Below are 19,712 nucleotides of genomic sequence, written 5' to 3' on the forward strand. Positions count from 1 at the left end.
CTGCACCTCTATAACTGTCTGGTTTGGTGCTGCAACCCAACAGGACCGACACAGACTTCAGAGGAGAATCAGAACTGCAGAAAAAGCAATTGCTGCCAACCTGCCTTCCATTGAGGACCTGTATACTGCACAAGTCAAAAAGACGGCGGGGAAAATATTTACTGACCCCTCACACCCTGGACACAAATTGTTTCAACTCCTACCCTCAAAACGTCGCTACAGAGCACTGCACACCAAGACAACTAGACACAAGAACAGTTTTTTTCCGAATGCCATCACTCTACTAAACAAATAATTCCCTCAACACTGTCAGACTTTCTACTAAATCTGCACTTCAATTCTACTAGTTTTTCTCATCATTCCTTTCACCCATTTCCTCCCATGTTGACTGTATGACTGTAACTTGTTGCTTATATCCTAAGATTTTTATTAATATTGCTTCGTCATTGCTTATTTGACCCCTGTGACAATCATTAAGTGTTGTACCACATGATTCTTGACAAATTTATATTTTATTTTATGTACGCTGAGAGCATATGCACCAAGACAAATTCCTTGTGTGTCCAATCACACTTGGCCAATAAAAATTCTATTCTATTCTATTCTAGTGCTGATAACATTTAACAAACGCTTTCATTTTCCACATATTTTTAGTGTCTGCAGTAATTGGGGATGTCCAGGCAGATAATTATCTAGTGCTAAGGATGGGATTAATAAAAGCTGTGCTGTGAAGTTATGTAATTTTTATTTTACTTCTAGGTCATTTTTCTCTTCATACTTTTTTAATCTTTCAAATCCATCTCCTTAAGGCTTGAGAATGATCTAAAAATGAATTTTTTTTAAAGCCGGTTATTACAGTGGGAGGCTTCAAATGTTATGATCCGTGTTGAGTGGCTTTCTTTGGGGTGGGGGTGGACTTCAGCATTCTCAAATTTAGAGTTTTGTTTTTCATTACAGGAAGACAATTGTTATGTAGGGTTTAACCCTGGCAACATGTCCAATGTCAAAATATTCACTCAAAGATTTGTGCTGGAGATTATGAAGTAAGCAATTAAAAAGAAAGGGGCAGTTGGAAAAGCAACACGAAGGTCACATAATTTTAGCTTCTCATTAGCAATTTAGATTGAAGGCTAAAGTCTTTGTAGTGTTGAAGTTTGTCCAACCATTCTAATTTCTCAGCAAATCTCTTATAGAGTTCTCAAAGATATTATACAAGGTGTTTGTTTTACTCTATGTTGATTTGCTTTGGGGGCTGGTGTGATACATGGACCTTATATCTTGCCAAATTACTTAATCATGGTTGGTAAAGACTTAGCCAATGCACGTAATCCAACCTACTTAATCATGGTTGGTAAGGACTTGATGCTGTAACTTGGTTTAAATGTATCATAACAAGCACAGTCAAGGGACAATACATTAGGTTGATTGGAATCACTGAACATGCAGAAATAAAAATCAAACTATAGTTAATATCCAAGCATGTTGTGTGAATGCAGCTGTTATCTCTTTAATTTGGGAAGGTTATGATTATTATATTATTATGAATGCAGCTGTTATCTTTTTAATTTGGGATGGTTAAGATTATTGTGTTATTATTTTTATTTATTTTATATGATGGTTTTAGCAGCCTTGAATTGCCATATGTGAGTTCGGCAATATACATTTTCTTAATAAATGACCAATAATAAATAAATCTGGAATAAACACAAACATGGAATGTGATAGCAAAGAGGTTGAGAAGAAAGGATTTATATTACTCTTTCCCATTGTAGTGAAAGTCTTTGATTTTTAAACCAGTGACATTAGAGATAACTAGGGATATCTTAATTACATATCCCTTGCTTTGTGTTAATTTTCACCCACAGTAGTTTTAAGCAAACCCTAAAACTATAATATATAATTTGATTACAGCAAGTTTGTTTGTTTATTTAGATTTGTATGCCGCCCCTCTCCGCAGACTCCGCAGTTATTTTCAAGGTTTGCTTACAGCGTATAACATGCTTCAAACAGAAATAAAGTGGTAAATACAGTACAACCTGAGTCATATTATAACCACCTTTTCAGTTTGTCCAAACCTCATTGAGTTATTTCTATAAGTATCAATCAGAAAACTGGTTTTTTTTGTTTGTTTAAAATAGTTAAATAAAGCCTGGCATGATGATACATTCATTGTGTAAACTTATATCAAAATTCCAGTATCAGGAATCAGGAAGAAAGGATATTATAGGTCAGTGATGGTGAACGTATGTCATGTGTGCCACAGGTGGCACACAGAACCATATATGAAGGCACATGATGTCAGCTCCAGTACACATGGGTGTGCTGGCCAGCTGATTTTCGGCCTTTGGATCCATGTAGTTAAAAATAAGACACTGATGTGTCTTCATCATTCTCTGGCCTTATTTATTCATTCATTCATTCATTCGTTCGTTCGTTCGTTCGTTCCTTCCTTCCTTCCTTCCTTCCTTCATTCCTTCATTCATTCATTTATTAGATTTGTATGCCGCCCTTCTCCGTAGACTCGGGGCAGCTCACAGCATACAATTAAACAATTCCTGACAAATCTAATAAATTTAAAAAACATTTAAAGACCCCATTATTAAACCAGACATACACACAGACATACCATACATAAATAGTATAGTCCCAGGGGAGAGAGGGGGGAAATGCCTCAATTCCCCCATATCTGTCATTCACGTAAATAATTAGAATAATTATATTCTAATAAAATAATCAGCTACCTGGTTTTCTTTTTGGAAGACCTCTTTTTTTAAAAAAAGTAATTTTATCAAAAATTACAATTCCCAAAATGCAAACTAAAAAAAATGAAAAATTAAAAAGAAAATGCAGAAAATGCAGAAAAGAAGGAAAACAAATAAGTGTACAGTAAAGAACAAGAAAATAAATACAATAAACAAAACATTTCCCCCTCCATCACAGATATAACCAATTTTAGTAATTTATCACCTTTTCTTAAAATACAGCTATTAACTTTTCCCCATATCCTATTTTTAATCTTTAAAAGACTCCTTATGAGATTGCAATCCCTTAATTTGGGGTAGAGTTGGGGCAACTGGATGGAGCTAGATGGTTACCGGATGGATGCCCTTTCTGGTGCCTATGAGGAGTTCCCAGCAGATATTTTTTCTTTTTGATTTAGAAGGGAAACAGCCACCTCTACCTAGGATTGAAATTTTAACCTTCCGAGTGAGAAGACAATGTACTAGGCCACCATACCGCTCATCTTTTATCTCTGAACATTTCAGCCTGACCAGCAAAAGCCCTTTAAGAATTACCCCAAATAACAGCATATTATTTTGACCTTGATCAAATAAATTAATTTTATATTCCTTTCTTCTATTTTTTACAATTTTGATCTTTAATCTCTTCAAATAGAGTTTGATTTCTTTTTTCTTTGTCATTTTTACACAATTCTTTAAGGTTTTAACAAGCCTCCTTGTAGGAAGATTATACGCGTTACTCTCTTGGTTCATTATTTGCATATCCCTTTTGATTATTAAAACCTTTTTTTTGTATGTCTAGTGTAGCATTTTTTTCTGTATCATTCTTGTAGCCTGTCATTTGTATATCCATTTTCCGATCAGTCTCAATCTTGTCAGGTAAAACCTGTACTTCTTTCATAATGTCTGTAAACACAATCTATTATAGAGGCAGGCTTAACATTAACGTCTGAATCCATTGTTCAAACTTAACCTTCAACATAGCCAACATTAAAATTTCTTGCTTCATACAATATCAGTAAGTCATATTTACGTGTTCTTCTTCTTTCATTGGGATCTTCAGTTCTTTCTGATTTTAGTGATGAAAAATTCAAAAAAGAAAAGCTGAAAACAAGATGGCGACCGCATGCACAGAGCTAGAAACTCAGTTTCTGTACATGCTCAAAAGAAACATTTTTTAAAAAAAAAATTAAAAAGATGGCAGCGCTCACAGCACTGACCAGGTCAGTGATCTCATCATCACCTCACCAGAGGTTTGCTACTAGTTTGAGGAACCCACCCCTAGTATAAAGGTTGTATTCAATGTGTGTCTACAAATATTGTTGGAGAAACCAGAAATGAAGGAGAAGCCAGTAACTGTTTATACAGTTTTAAAGCATATTCTTTCTTTCTTTCTTTCTTTCTTTCTTTCTTTCTTTCTTTCTTTCTTTCTTCCTTCCATCCATCCATCCTTCTTTCTTCCTTCCTTCCTTCCTTTTTTTCTTTCTTTCTTTCTTCCTTCCTTCTTTCTTTCCTTCCTTCCTTCCTTCCTTCTTTCCTTCTTTCCTTCCTTCCTTTTTTTCTTTTTTCCTTCCTTCCTTCCTTCCTTCCTTCCTTCCTTCCTTCCTTCCTTCCTTCCTTCCTTCCTTCTTGGTAAAAAACCAGATCCATCATTGGGTGGAATGGCAATAAGACTAAAAATTCCACCTAAATCTGATACTGTTTGTCAGTCCAATATGCAAAGATAATGTATTTCATTAATGACAGCTGGGAGGACAGATTAATTTATTTGCAACCCTGTATTAAAATCAACTCAGATGGATGCATACATAATACATCCTTTGCATGCAAATGATTTATGGTTCAACCTTACCAGGTCCTACACACATGCACACACACACACACACACACACTCTCTCTCTCTCTTAGAGTTACTTGCCACAAATGCCACTCAAAATGCCCATATGATTTGATGGACAGTCTCCTTTGGAATATAGGAGGCAATTGTGTGCCTATTACACTAAGCAAAGTGAAATAACAAAAATATATTTTAGGAGGACTGGATGTTGCCATTACATTTTCCTTCTTTCTATAGCCAAGATTTGTTGGGATTGCATGATGGTTGGGAATTCTAAGAATGACACTTGGAAGGTATCAGGCTATGAAAAAAAAATCTTACATAGAATCTATAGGTCCACAGTGCTCTCTTCTCTGATTCATCTCAGATGAGTTGGATTGCAAATTTCACATTTCCCAGTCAAAATAGGATAAAGTTCATCTCAAGGACATTGGAGAAGCATGGCTAAAACAACTTGCAGTCACTTCTGAAGGTTACAGAGAAGATTTTCTCATATGTGTTGCCATCAAGTGAATGGGAGATTTTATGTTTACTGCTGTAAAATTGCCTTCATATCTTAGGAAAAAAGCTTTTGCTTTTATGGCGTACTAATGGCTGCTGAACCTTTTAAAAATTTCCTTTATGTGTCTTTCACCTTTTCCATCACTGTCAGTTTTGTTGTGAATCTCCCTCTTTCTCTCTGTCTCCTTCCCTGTCTCCCTCCCCCTTTCTCTTCCTCCCCTTTGCAGAAATGCACTCCTAACTCCTTTAAAATGAGATTTCTTGGAAATCTTTGCAAAGAGAACAGCCATAAAAGAAGATTGGAGTAGAAGACCTCCAAGGTCCCTTCTCAGTCTGATTTTACACACACACACACACACACACACACACAGAGAGAGAGAGAGAGAGAGAGAGAGAGAGAGAGAGAGAGAGATATTCTAGCAAAATATTATTGTCCTTTTTTCTTCTAGAGAAAAATCTCATGGCATCATGATATTTTTATCCGGACTGACCTGACTTGCTAAACCTCAACAGGAGCCGAGCAAAGTTGTCTTTACGCCTTGTTTGTCAAAACCCAAGTTTTTGTGCTACTCACACACCCCTCCCCTTATTTTTATTTTTCAAAGCAACGGCGAACTTTATTTAGCATCAAAAACTATCTTCATATCCCAGATGAAAAATGTCTTCCATCCAGAACCCCAGCTCTATGATTAGCTAATAATGTTTTGTTTCAGGATTTGAAACCAATGATATGAATATTTACCAATATAGCTTTCAACTCACATGCCAAGTCCTGTGTTTGTATATATGCATGAAGCAGCCCTTTCTTTGGCAAGCCTCACTGATTCGCATCGGTTTCCCATTTTGTTGGATACATTTGCACAGTATCAAATATCGCAAGCGATAATCGTGACTTTCTAGTCTCCCATATGCCATTAAGAACCCACTGGCTTCTCTTCCCCCCACCTTGCAAAACGAGAGAGAAAAATATTTGTTTGTGGCGTGCAGCTTCGGAAAGCAGTAGGCAGAAGAACAAACACCAGGCAGATTTTGGAAGCAAACTGCAACAAGAGTGAATGAAAGAGCTGTTTACCTGCTGTATTTGATGTCACCGGACGTGCGATGGCTTCTGATTTGGTCTCGCAAAGAAAGTCGTCTATAGAAGGGCTCAGCAGAGGTCGGCTTTCTTGTTGCTCATTCACAAGCTAGTGACAAAAAGCAAGAGGGGAGAGTTGGATGTGTGTGCATGTGGGTACCACTTAACTATGCATGCAAATGTCAGCATCAAACGGCTTTATATAAATTTATTACATACATACATACATACATATTCAAATTTGTAAAGAACTAATAAAGAAATAGAGGGAGACCAGGAAAATCTATTTTGAGCTTTTTAGTTCTTGTCAGCTGTAAGTTTCAGAGATTCCTGGCTTTTGTTCGCCCTAGCACAAAGCCAAAAGCACCAGCCCAAAGATGACGAGTGGAACCTCATTGAAACATCACCAGGAATCTCTGAAACTTATATATATAAACATTTTAGTACAATTCTCTCTATATCTATATATCTATATCTATATCTATATCTATATCTATATCTATATCTATATCTATATCTATATCTATATCTATATCTATATCTATATCTATATCTATATCTATATCTATATCTATATATCTATATCTATATATCTATATCTCAAGACCCACCTTTATCGCCAAGCATGGGGGAGTTAAGATATTCTTTCCCCCTAGGCCATTACAAGTTATGCATGGTATGTTTGTGTGTATGATTGGTTTTACTATAAGGGTTTTTAGTTGTTTTATTAATTGGATTGTTACATGCTGTTCTTTAATCATTGTTGTTAGCCGCCCTGAGTCTGTGGAGAGGGGCAGCATACAAATCCAATTAATAATAATAATAATAATAATAATAATAATAATAATAATAATCTATATCTATATCTACCTACCTGCCTGCCTACCTACCTTCCTATCCATCCATCCATCCATCCATCCATCCATCCATCCATCCATCCATCCATCCATCCATCCATCCATCCATCCATCTATCTATCTATCTATCTATCTATCTATCTATCTATCTTGTCATATATATATAATATAATATAATATAATATAATATAGTATAGTATAGTATAGTATTGTATTGTATTGTATTGTATTGTATTGTATTGTATTATATATATATAATTGTCCCAAAAATGCCAGCTCCAGGTGTATTTATTAATAAAGAGGCAATAGCCATCGCGATCTCCGGAACGTTTAAAGATTATTAAAAACTACTAAAATTACTTAGCTTTCGTTAGTCCTCTACTAACTTCATCAGAGTATTAAAATCCCATTGAAGACATAGTTGATCTTATATAATGCTGCTCAATTTGCTTATTGCTCGCATCACAGGCCCACACCCTTCCTTCCCTCATGTAATTAGCTTTGTTGTTGCTATCTTAGTCGTGCTAACAGGTGAAATTAGAATTAGAAAAAAGAGCATAATTTCACCAGTTATGCAACTAAGCTAGCTAACAACAACAAAACTAATCACCGGAGGGAAGAAACAGTGTGGGCCTGTGACGAGGGTAATGAGCCAATTGAGCAGCATACTGTATATAAGATCAACTATGTCTTCAATGGGGATTTTAATACTGTGATGAAGTTAGTAGAGGACTAACAAAAGCTAAGTAATTTTAGTAGTTTTTAATAAATTTTAAAATTTCTGGAGATCGCGATGGCTGTTGCCTCTTTGTTTATAAATATACCTGGAACTTGCATATTTAGGACAATTATATATATGATCAATTATATATATGATCAACTATGTCTTCAATGGGGATTTTAATACTCTGATGAAGTTAGTAGAGGACTAACAAAAGCTAAGTAATTTTAGTAGTTTTTAATAAATATGTATGTATGTATGTATTCGACACACAAAAAAGTAACCCTTCCCTGGTACAGAGCTGAAGTGATTGGATACTGTAGCCTAGAGGTTAATTCTCCGCCTTACAAGGCAAAGGCTGCAAGTTCAAGTCCCAGTGAGGGTATGGCTAGCTGATGAGGCCAGAACAAGGCCGAAATAGATCTATCCTAGTCTCCCTTAATTTCAAATTCAGCAAAAACATGTGACATATATATATATATATATATATATATATATATATATATATATATACATACATACATACACACACACACACACACACACACACACACAGCTCAAAAAAATAGAGAACACTTAAACAACACAATATAACTCCAAGTAAACCAAACGTCTGTGAAATCAAACTATATATATAGATGGCAGAATGATATATGTATCATTCCATTTCTGAAAGTGTCAGATGGCTTAAATTGGCATACGTTTTTCCTTAAAATTAAATGAGATGAATATAAGCAATTGAATGAGAGGAAGCAAAAAAGAAAGAAAGATAAAACAACACTCATCGGTATCTAACCCCTGATTTCAATCTTGTGCTGGGAGAGGTTTGTTATCTTTTCAAATAATTGCATTCTAATCAGGTTCCAAAGAGTATGCTTTTTTAAAATGATTTGGGATCTAATTGAAGCCCCAATTTAGCTGGTTTCATACAATATGTGAAGCCCCCACCCTCTGGCTAGCGAAGTACAGTTGCTGTGCTTGTACAACACGCTACAGTACATTCAAATAAATAATGGATTGAGGTAGCTTATCGTGGTTTAACCCGACAAGCTGCTTTCTTCAATCTGTGCCAGAAATCAGTTTAGCCTACTTTAACATGCTGTGCAAATCCATCCATGCGTGTGGTCATGTAGATTCACCTGCCTTGTTTTGATTTACGCATTGTTCCCTGTTTGGCAGCTAGCCAACAATATGTCAATCTGCTTTATTCCCTGCTCTTGCCTCCTCTTGTTTTATAAAGCAAGAGGTGGCAAGAGATCCTTTCCATCACTTGTCCAACGCAGCTGTCCAAATCATTCCATGCACAAGTCAAAAATATTTGGAAAAACAGGACGGTAGGGATTTATTTATTATTTATTTATTGGATTTGTATGCCGCCCCTCTCCGCAGACTCGGGGTGGCTAACAACAACAATAAAACAGTATATAACAAAATCCAATACTAAAAACAGTTAAAAGCCCATTATATAAAAACCAATCATACATACAGACATACCATGCATAAAATTGTAAAGGCCTAGGGGGAAAGTATATCTCAGTTCCCCCATGCCTGGTGGCAGAGGTGGGTTTTAAGCAACTTTTGAAATGAAAGGAGGGTGGGGGCAATTCTAATCTCTGGGGGGAGTTGGTTCCATAGGGCCGGGGCCGCCACAGAGAAGGCTCTTCCTCTGGGTCCCGCCAAGCGACATTGTTTCGTTGACGGGACCCGGAGAAGACCCACTCTGTGGGACCTGACTGGTCACTGGGATTTGTGCAGCAGAAGGCGGTCCCTGAGGTAATCTGGTCCGGTGCCATGAAGGGCTTTATAGGTCATAACCAATACTTTGAATTGTGACCGGAAACTAATCGGCAACCAATGCAAACTGCGGAGTGTTGGTGTAACATGGGCATATTTGGGAAAGCCCACGATTGCTCTCGCAGCTGCATTCTGCACGATCTGAAGTTTCCGAACACTTTTCAAAGGTAGCCCCATGTAGAGAGCGTTACAGTAGTTGAGCCTCGAGGTGATGAGGGCATGAGTGACTGTGAGCAGTGAGTCCTGGTCCAAATAGGGTCGCAACTGGTACACCAGACGCCCAAGTTGCGAAACCTCTCTGAGGGGGTCAGTGATTCTCCCCCCAGGGTAATGGACGGACAGATGGAATTGTCCTTGGGAGGTAAGACCCACAGCCACTCCGTCTTGTAGGGATGTCACCTGCATGAGGTAAGAGCCCTTAAAAGGACAGAAGGTGTGCGTGAAACTCCCATCTCACCTAGGTTGGCTCAAAGTGAAACTGTAGGTTGTGATCTTCAACATTGGCCACTTCTTGTTGGACTCCAACTACTTCCATCCACAGAGGATGGTGCCCATGAACAGGATGGTGGTCAGTTCAGACCAATCGTATCTGACAATTCAAGAATTAAATTAACCCTTAACCCTCACCCCCTCTAATCTATGAAGGTCTAATCCAGTGATGGGGAACCTCTTTTTCCTTGGGTGCCAAAATAATACATGCACACACTATTGTACGCTTGTGCATGCCCACATCTGTATTCAATGCCCCCCAAGTGTCCCCGCTCCCCAGGGAAGGGCTACCAAAGTTTTTACTACCACACTGTGGGCATGGCTTATGCAGGGCGCCCTGCATTTTCTTTCAACATGTTTCAGTGCAAATTGGGTGCTCTGGGGTGGAGCTCCATTTTTGCTACCCCACAGCATTCCCCCCCTGTCTAGGCAGTTGCCTACCCCTACCGCTCCCCCATTTTCTGACTTCTGGTGGGGAGCGGGGCCATTTTTGCCCTCCCCAGGCTCCAGAGACTTTCTTAGAGCTTGGGTAGGGCAAAAACGCCCTCCCTTGTCTCCCTAGATGCCCTCTGGAGGCTGAAAACACCCTCCTAGAGCATCCATGTGAGCAAAAATTCAGCTGGCAGATACCTATATGCACACTGGAGCTGAGCTAAGGCAACGGCTCATGTGCCAGCAAATATGTTTCTGTGTGTCACCTGTGGCACATGTGCCATAGGTTCACCATCACGGATCTAATCTATGAAGATCTCTCAAGAGCCTTTCCCCTCTGATTATTAGTAGCTCGATACCTGTGCTTCACTATGAAACTGTGATTGCGCTTTATAAAGCTTGAACATTAATCAGAAGTTACAATCAGCCTTTCCTCTCCCCTTCTCTCCCTTAGGCTTGCAAGCTGAACTCCTTAGCATGGAGTACAATGTCTAAGCTCCCCACCCGCAGGCCGGATGAGTCATGCACTGGCTACACTCACTGGCAGTTGGAACAGAGTTCTTTTCAGGTGAGGAGGGGGAGTAGAATGTCTAACTCCTTAGCATCAGAGAGTGTTGATGATAATATAAGAAATAACTAATGATCCGTTAGTCTTTTTGAAAAAATATTTTCTTAGTAAGCATCTAGAAGCCAGGAGGAACATACATGTCAAGTTTCATGTTTGTAGGCTTTACGGTTCTGGAGATTTCGTGATGATGCATGAGTAGTATTTGGCTTTTATATATAGAGATGAAGATTTCTCAAGAGTCTTTCCCCTCTAATCTATGAAGATTTAATCTGTGAATTTATGTTGATTTCTCAAAAGCCTTTCAACAAGATATTTTGGTGCACCATGAAGAGAACATTTGGTGCCTAGCATGCTAATTATGTGCCTATGTGGCCATTAAAGGTTCTGAAGCTGGAATAGGAAATTAAAGTTTGCTCCTGCACATTCTTGAACATTGGCACATAAGGGATGGCCACTGATTGCATTTCTCTATTTGACTGAGCCCATTGATATCAATAATTTCATATCTCACAGATCTTTTCTGATTTCACCTTTCTCCTTTTCTGCACTTTCAATGCTTTCAATTCAAGATCCAAAACGTTCAATGGCTCCATAATATTCTATTTATATATTTCCCTCTAAACATCTGAGATGGTATATATCTTATCTGATTTTGTCTCATAACTATCACTATTTTTGCCCTTTGCGCCCTGCATTTACCTGCATCCAAAACAAGATATTTTGGTGTGGGGACTCTTGGGAGGGGTAGGTTGAGCAGGGCCAGCTAGGAGTGGGATTTGGGGGGTTTCTCCAAACTGCAAAGAACCTTAGCTAGATGTTCTCCTGAACCCCTGTGTACCCCCAGCAGCCCACCTCTGGCTCTCTTAAACTGAAGCATTTCCACTGATCAGTTGTCCTTCTTTCCAATATTCTATTCATCCATTTGCAGACAGAAAGCCATCTCTGACACGCTGCCAAAGCTTTGTAATCAAGTTAGTCCTTCTGTATAACGAAAGAATTCAACCAGCTAATGCATTATCTGGAAAAATGATCTAGAAGAACATTGGCTGCCCTGTGAGATTTACACACACAAAAACTCTCCCCAAGCTGGTGCCCTTCAAACATATTAGAACTGAAGCTGTTATTAAGGAATTAATTCTGCAGATGGAGTGGCAGGGTTTCAAGCCTAACTTTCAGCAGAAGCTTCTTCAGGAAGAGGCAAGAAGAAGGAGAAAATGTGTGAAACGAGGAATTATTTATTTGTTCCACATTGAGTGAGGAGGAAGGCGGCGGTATGGGATAAAGGGTGTGGACGTAAATAGGGATACTCAGGTTGAGAACCACTGGGACTATTGGTTTGTTCCTTGTAGTGTAAACTGTAATATTCAAATACTTGAGGGATTGTCACAAAGAAGAGGGAATTGATTTACTCTCTAGGGCAGGGGGGGGTGTCAAACTCAATTTCATGGAGGGTTGCATCAGGACTGTGTTTGACCTCAGAGGGCCGAGGTGGGCATGACCAGCTTGACATCACTCCTGTTGGGAGCCCATTCATCCATCCATCCATCCGTCCGTCCGTCCATCTGTCCGTCCATCCATTCTTCTATGTCTTTTTCAATCAGTTTACAGTTCTAAAACTATAAAACAAAGAGGCCATGTTTGTATCCACTCATAATTACTAATTGGGATACTGAATGAATCCCAGCGACCTGTTAGGTCCCACAGAGTAGGCCTTCTCCAGGTCCCATCAATTAGACTATGTTGTTTGGCAGGGCCTAGGGGAAGGGCCTTCTCTGTGGGGGCTCTGGCACACTGGAATCAGCTCCCCAAAGAGATTTGTACTGCCCCCACCCTCCTTGCCTTCCGTAATAGTTAAAAACTCATCTATGCTGCCAGGCTTGGGGCTATTAGACTCTAAACCTCTGGCCGACTAATGTTGTTGTTGAGTGGGTAAGATTGACTTTTAATAATGGGCATTTTATATTAGTGGGTTCATATTAATTGGATTTGTATTTATATTGTATTGTTCTTTTATATGTTGTGAGCAGCACCGAATCCTTAGAGAGGGGTGGCATTTTTATTATTTTATTTTATTTTATTTTATTTTATTTTATTTTATTTTATTTTATTTTATTTTATTTTATTTTATTTTATTTTATTTTATTTTATTTTATTTTATTTTATTTTATTTTATTTTATTTTATTTTATTTTATTTTATTTTATTTTATTTTATTTTATTTTATTTTATTTTATTTTATTTTATGTATTTATTTATTTGTCAAACAAGTATAGTATTATAGTACATATTAACCTAACATAACATAAGTAGAATGTAGTAATAGAAAGGATAATAATACAGTAGGACAGGGACAGTAGGCACAAAAGTGCACTTATGCACACCCCTTACAGACCTCTTAGAAAAGGGGAGAGGTCGATTGTAGCTAATGTAAGGTTGAAGATTTTGGGGTTGGGGGAAGAAACAACAGAGTCCGGTAATGAGTTCCAGGCAGTGACCACTCTATTGCTGAAATTGTATTTTCTGCAGTCAAGTTTGGAGCGATTCACATTCAGTTTGTATCTATTACGTGCTCTTGTGTTGTTGTTGTTGTTAAAGGTGAAGTAGTCACTGACAGGGAGCACATTATGATGTATGATTTTATGAACAACAGTTAAATCAGTTGGAGACGATGTAGTTGTAAATTTTCTAGATGTAGTATTTGAAGTCTGGAGGAGTAGGGTAATTTGTTACTTGAGGAGGAGTGAAGGGCTCTTCTTGTGATTTCCCGACTCCTTCAATTGTATTAATGTCTGATATGCAGTGTGGATTCCACACAGGAGAGCTGTATTTTAGAATAGGTCTGACAAATGTTTTGTATGCTCTGCTTAATAAATCAATGTTTCTAGAGAAGAAGCCACGTAAGAAACAAGTAAGTAAATAAATAAATACTGAGAATTTGGAGGGGAGAGAAAAGCTGGAGGCTGGGAGAATGCCTAATCCAGCCTTGACCCTCAGTGACTTAAGTTTTCCTGCACTTAATGGGATCTAGTCTAGAATCACATTAGCTGTGTAAAGAGACTTACAACAGCCCTACTACCCCTATTTGTGAGAGTATGCTAGCTCAAGAAAATTCATAAAAGCAGCTTTAAAAATAACCTTGGAAGGAACATTGTAAACAAGCGGCTTTAAATGTCTGTCTTACATGAAGTATTTAACTAGGAGACTCAAAAACTCAGCACATTCAAATACATCATGTGTTAACCTACGTTTGGGTTTTGGGTGGCTTAATGTGTGAGGTGAACCTTACTTGATGAACTAATTTAGGATTCAATGAATTGTGCAAATCCAGAAAAATGGATTTAATTTAGTTAGTTAAGGGTGTGAAGAATCCAAATTGTATAAGGGCTGGTATTTTAAAAAATGCTTGGGGACGTTGAGGAGGAAGACATACAGAGCAGCGGTAAAATGTACTTACCTTCCCTACCAGTTCGTAATAGTCTATAAACAAGACTTAAGAGCCAGAATATGGATACTGTATTCAATATCTATCTATCTATCTATCTATCTATCTATCTATCTATCTATCTATCTATCTATCTATCTATCTATCTATCTATTTATTTATTAAACATCATCTTAAAAACCTCCAGTGTTGGAGCATTTACAACTTCTGGAGGCAAGTTGTCCCACTGATTAATTTTTCTAACTGTCAGGAAATTTCTCCTTAATTCTAAGTTACTTCACTCCTTGTTTAGTTTCTACCCATTGTTTCTTGTTCTACCTTTAGGTGCTTTGGAGAATAAATTGACCCCCTGTTCTTTGTGGGAACCCCTGGGATATTGGAACACTGCTATCATGTCTCCCCTGGTTCTTCTTTTCATTAAACTAGCCATGCCCAGTTCTTGCAACCGTTGTTCATATATTTTAGCCTCTAGTCCCCTAATCATCTTTGTCGTTCTTCTCTGCACTTTTTCTAGAGTCTCAACATCATTTTTGCATCGTGGCAACCAAAACTGTATGCAGTATTCCAAGTGTGGCCTTAATGAGGCATTATAAACTGGTATAAACACTTCATGTGATCTTGACTCTGTCCCTCTGTTAATGCAGCTTAGAACTGTGTTGGCTTTTTTGGCAGCTGCTGCACACTGCTGGCTCCTATTTGAATGGTTGTCCACTAGGACTCCAAGATCCCTCTCACCGTTACTACTGTTGAGCAATGTACCACATGTACTATACCTGCGCATTTTGTTTTTCTTGCCTAAAACCTTACTTTTTTCACCATTGAATTTCAATTTGTTAGATAGCGTCCATTGTTCATGTTTGTCAAGATCCTTCTGTATTTTTTGCCTATCTTCTGGGGTGTTTAGCTAAATGTTTCCCTTTTCTACATTAAGCTGAGTTTTTGGATTACATACAGCCACGTCATGGAAACCACTGATGGATAGATTCCAGCAGTGAAAAAATATCACATATCCATGGGGGGTAGCATCCAATCATTTTTGACCCCACTCGTATCAACTCCAGAGGAGATACAGTCACATGATCAAGGCAATGCCTTTGATCTATGTCTGTTTGCATTAAGAACCCAACATGTGAGTCTAGCACAGGGAGAATCTTTAGATGGCTTCCCTGCTACAGGCGAAACACATGAAGTTGGATCTAAAACATTCTCATTTTCTCACAGTATTACACGATGTCAGACAAATGCTCACTATGGAAGGTGCATGGGGATGAGCATTAAAAGGCAGCAAAGTACTTATTGCAGTCTACAAGTGATAAAGGCAACACAATTAAAGCAGATCTGGAGACAATTATTAGAAATACAACAATGACAAAGATATGGTCAGTTAGCAAACAGAAGGACAAAAAACATGCACAAACCAATAACAGTTCACTCTACGGTTACTGGAAATAAAAGCAAATGGGCATGAAACACCTTCGAATATGAATCAGGAGTTCCACTCTCTCTCTTTCAATTTGCCTGATTCATAAACTGGTTTGCATGTAAAACCAAAACAGGATATATCAAAGCAAAGCTTCCTGCGCCATCACAGTATCCCTAGGTCAATAAAAACGTGGCATCAAACAGATAGATGTTCCTACAAGGATTATTACCTCTGTGCAGTGATGGGCTACCAAAATGTTTACTACCACACTGTGGGCGTGGCTTATGCATTTTGTTTCAACATCTTCCGATGCAAATTGGGTGCTCTGGGGTGGAGCTCCTAATTTTGCTACCGGTCCGGAACTGCATCCCTGACCGTTCCCATAGGAGCCCATCACTGCCTGTGTGTAACCTATGCACACGTACAATGTGTCAAGGAACAAACCAGCAGCGAAGAAAACCAGAACCCACAACTGGACTCCTTAGACATTTATTTTGCTTTGCATGTTTGTTAAGGAGCTGCTTTTGGGAACTGGCAAGGCGTTAACACATATTCACATAAAATACAGACAGAATCACAACCTTCTTACATAGGGGGAAACCAATATTTTCACTCTAATACCTGGTGGAACAAAAATTAATCAAAAATTACCTCTTCCTGCCTCCTCCTGAGGGCACTTAAATCATTTAAAATGTTGGTGAAATCTGACATTTCAGATTTTCAAGGCTGTATACTCCTGATTTTAAACATAAGGTATTTTCAGACAACGGCAACAACTGATAGGTAACTATGAAGTTACCTATTTACCTTGATGTACAGTATGCGTATGGATAATTCAATATTGCAAAAGTAAAATATATAAAAGGCAACTGAGAATGAGTTATTTTAAGGCACAGAAGCATATTGGCAATTGCTAATAAATAACTGGAATTAAGCTACTTTGGGATTTTACACAAATGGGGTAAATTAAATGAAATAACTGCAAGGTTTGAGCCTTTGAACTGGTTTGAATCCTTCAAGTAATTTAACATTCAGGGGTATTTGAATATGTAGAAATAGTAATAAAAAGGAGGGCTGGTATTTTAATACATACTTTTGCAAATTGGTGATAACAGGGCCTGTATCGTTTGTGATTGCTATGGTTACCATTATTTTAAACACACTGTATGCTTCAATCTGGCAAATGGTGTAGAATTCATTTATTTCTGTTGAAAAAAAAATTCTACTTGAATAGCTCCCATGAAGTTAAAAAGGAACATGATACACAGGAGAATGAAACAGCTTTTGAAGCCGAATTTCCTTTTCAACCAGAAATACTTTTATTCAACTTTTCATTAAGCCATGTGTCATATTGAACTTCTTATGATAGTTATGCTAAGGATTATCACATGCTTCTTATTGGAAAGCATGTTTGATCTGTTCCTTTGAAAAATGGAAGTTTAGTATTTTCAATGTTTATGATTTGATGGACTATATAGGGGTTTTTTAGATTTAAGTAAAATGTGTAAAGAGAATTAGGAGGCACTACGGCCTAGCAGTTAATTAGAACGTTAGAAATTGTTGTGGTTGGCTCTGGCCCAGCTCCTGCCCCAGGGAATGGGGAGGTGGATGCAGGGGAAAATTCAACATGTCACAGGCCTGTGTTATTGCCGACAGAATCAGAACAGAGTTTAGTTTCCTTGGACGAAGAAGAAGGTGGGAGTGACTCGGCAGAGGAGGGCTTGGCACATAGCCAAGGCAGTCAATCTTCCTTATCTTCTATAGCTTCAGATTATGACATTTTGGATCCACGCAAGCGCAGAATTATGCGTAGAAGAGACCAAGTAAGAACATATTACAGGAAATAAGGGAGGCCACCTGTGTTTGGGTGGGGCTCCAGTAATTAGGGCTGCTGCTATAAATAGCAGCATGTGGGTTTGGCCATTGTGGAAGAATATCTGTTGCAGTATCGTCAGGAATCAGGTGTGCTGGACTTTGTTGCTTTTTCACGCCTTTGAAACCAAAGCAGAGCAGTGTGTGTGTGTGTGTGTGTGTGTGTGTGTGTGTGTGTGTCTCCCTTCGTTGGAAGAAGAAGGGGTGTGAAGTTTCTTCACAGCTGCTAGCTAAGTACTTAATGACTGCTTAAGGGAAATTGTACAGACTACCTGATTGTGTTGGGAAGAGTGCTCTTTGCAATACAAAAAGAGTGCTTAGTTTATTTTAACTTTTCTGATAAAGAACATTGTTTTGAATTTTCAAACGTGTGTGTGTCTGAAATTTGTATCCTTGAATTTCGGGAGGCTCCTATCAGAGAGCTCGGCAGAACAGAAATATTGTTTGTTAGTTTGTTAGTATATATTTGAGGGAACATTAATGAGGAAATATAATACATGATGATCGTGATTGTTGGAGGACAAGATTAGTAAAAAAAAATCTGCAATAAGGGAGAAAGGATTTATGGAGAAATTAACAATTTTGAATTATGTTTTTTTTTCTGGGATTATATAAAAGTTAGTAACAAAATACTGCATTTTATTGTCCTGGAATTAGAAGATATTTGGAATTGTATTAAAGTGTATGAAGGGGAAAAAAATAAAAAAATATACAGTATATGGAAAGATAGAAGTTATAGAGCTATTTTGATGTCCAACATGTTATACTTAAAAGTAAACCTGATATAGATTTCATTTATAACTGGAAACTTTTCTTCAGTTATGGTTTAATGTATGGAATTGTGCCATATCCCAAATATGGCTTATTATACATTTAGTTTATATCTTAACTTTACAAGCAATTAGAATATGTGATTCTATAGTTATAATTAGATCATCTATAGTTAGAATTATGTTGCCTATAATTCTAGCTTTTATGTCTATACCATTTTAATCAGATACTCTTCAGTTAACGTTCTTGGTTTAGTCTTCATTTAGTCTTAGCCTTAGCTTTTCCTAGTTAGTCATAGCTTAGTGCTAGCTTAGTCTTATTTTAGTCTTAGTCTCAGCTTTTCTTTTACAAACCAAGGAAACATGTGTATCAAGGGTGAGTTCTACCTTACCTCGGTACCGGTTTGCTGCCCCTCCCATATGCAGTGCCAAAATAATCTAAGGGGAAAAAGGATGAAAAAATAATAATCCAGGGAGAAAAAAGCTGAACAAGATGGCAACTGCATGCACTGCGCATGCTCAGAAGGAAAATAATAATAATAATAATAATAATAATAATAATAATAATTATTATTATTATTATTATTATTATTATTATTATTATTATTATTTTAAAATAATAGTGGCACCCATAGACCAGCACCAACCGAACTATGATGGTGACATCATTGTGATGTCACCAGTGGGTCTCTCGCGGTTCAACCGCTACTGGTAAAACTTATTTTCAGTTGTGCCCTGTTTCATCGAATCTGTTAATGTACTGTATAACCTAGCTTTTCTAAAGTTGAGAACTGCAAACTGCAAAACTGAAGACAATTGGGTACAATTTGGATAAGATCTCCCATGAGCCACAGCAAACAGAACATTCTAGAGAAAAAAATGGCCTCCACATTCAACATGGTGGACTTGTGCGAAGGAGGTAGGGGTGGTAGGAATCAGTAAACACGACTATTTCAAAAGCATTAAACATTGTGAAGTACGGCACAAAATTCAACAAACCAAGTCTGTTTTATCTTTTTGCTATTAATGTTCATTTATATCACTGCTTTATGTAACCATGGACAGCATGGATCACAGCTGGTAATTTTGAACAGTTTTAGATGCTTTGCTAATGATAACATGCACAATCTTGTTACGTATGCCATTTTACTTCGAACACCTGCCTTCCAAAAAATAAATAAATTCCAACGT

At 37.8% G+C, this 19,712-nt stretch overlaps 1 protein-coding gene across 2 annotated transcripts in view; it reads right to left on the reverse strand.

The window, feature by feature from the left end:
• PEX5L (peroxisomal biogenesis factor 5 like) overlaps positions 1-19,712 on the reverse strand; it is a 54,301-nt gene that overhangs the window by 33,813 nt on the left and 776 nt on the right. Inside the window, exons 2-3 of one of the 2 annotated variants that reach the window (XM_070754150.1) lie at positions 6,152-6,263; positions 1,814-1,822 (exon numbers count right to left, since the gene is read on the reverse strand). In XM_070754150.1, coding sequence (XP_070610251.1) covers positions 1,814-1,822; positions 6,152-6,263 — 121 coding nt within the window. The remainder of the gene's footprint in view (positions 1-1,813; positions 1,823-6,151; positions 6,264-19,712) is intronic. The other variant, XM_070754149.1, reaches the window with a different exon arrangement.

This window comes from Erythrolamprus reginae, chromosome 5 (genome assembly GCF_031021105.1).
Source record: "Erythrolamprus reginae isolate rEryReg1 chromosome 5, rEryReg1.hap1, whole genome shotgun sequence".
In the NCBI taxonomy this organism is placed as follows: domain Eukaryota; kingdom Metazoa; phylum Chordata; class Lepidosauria; order Squamata; family Dipsadidae; genus Erythrolamprus; species Erythrolamprus reginae.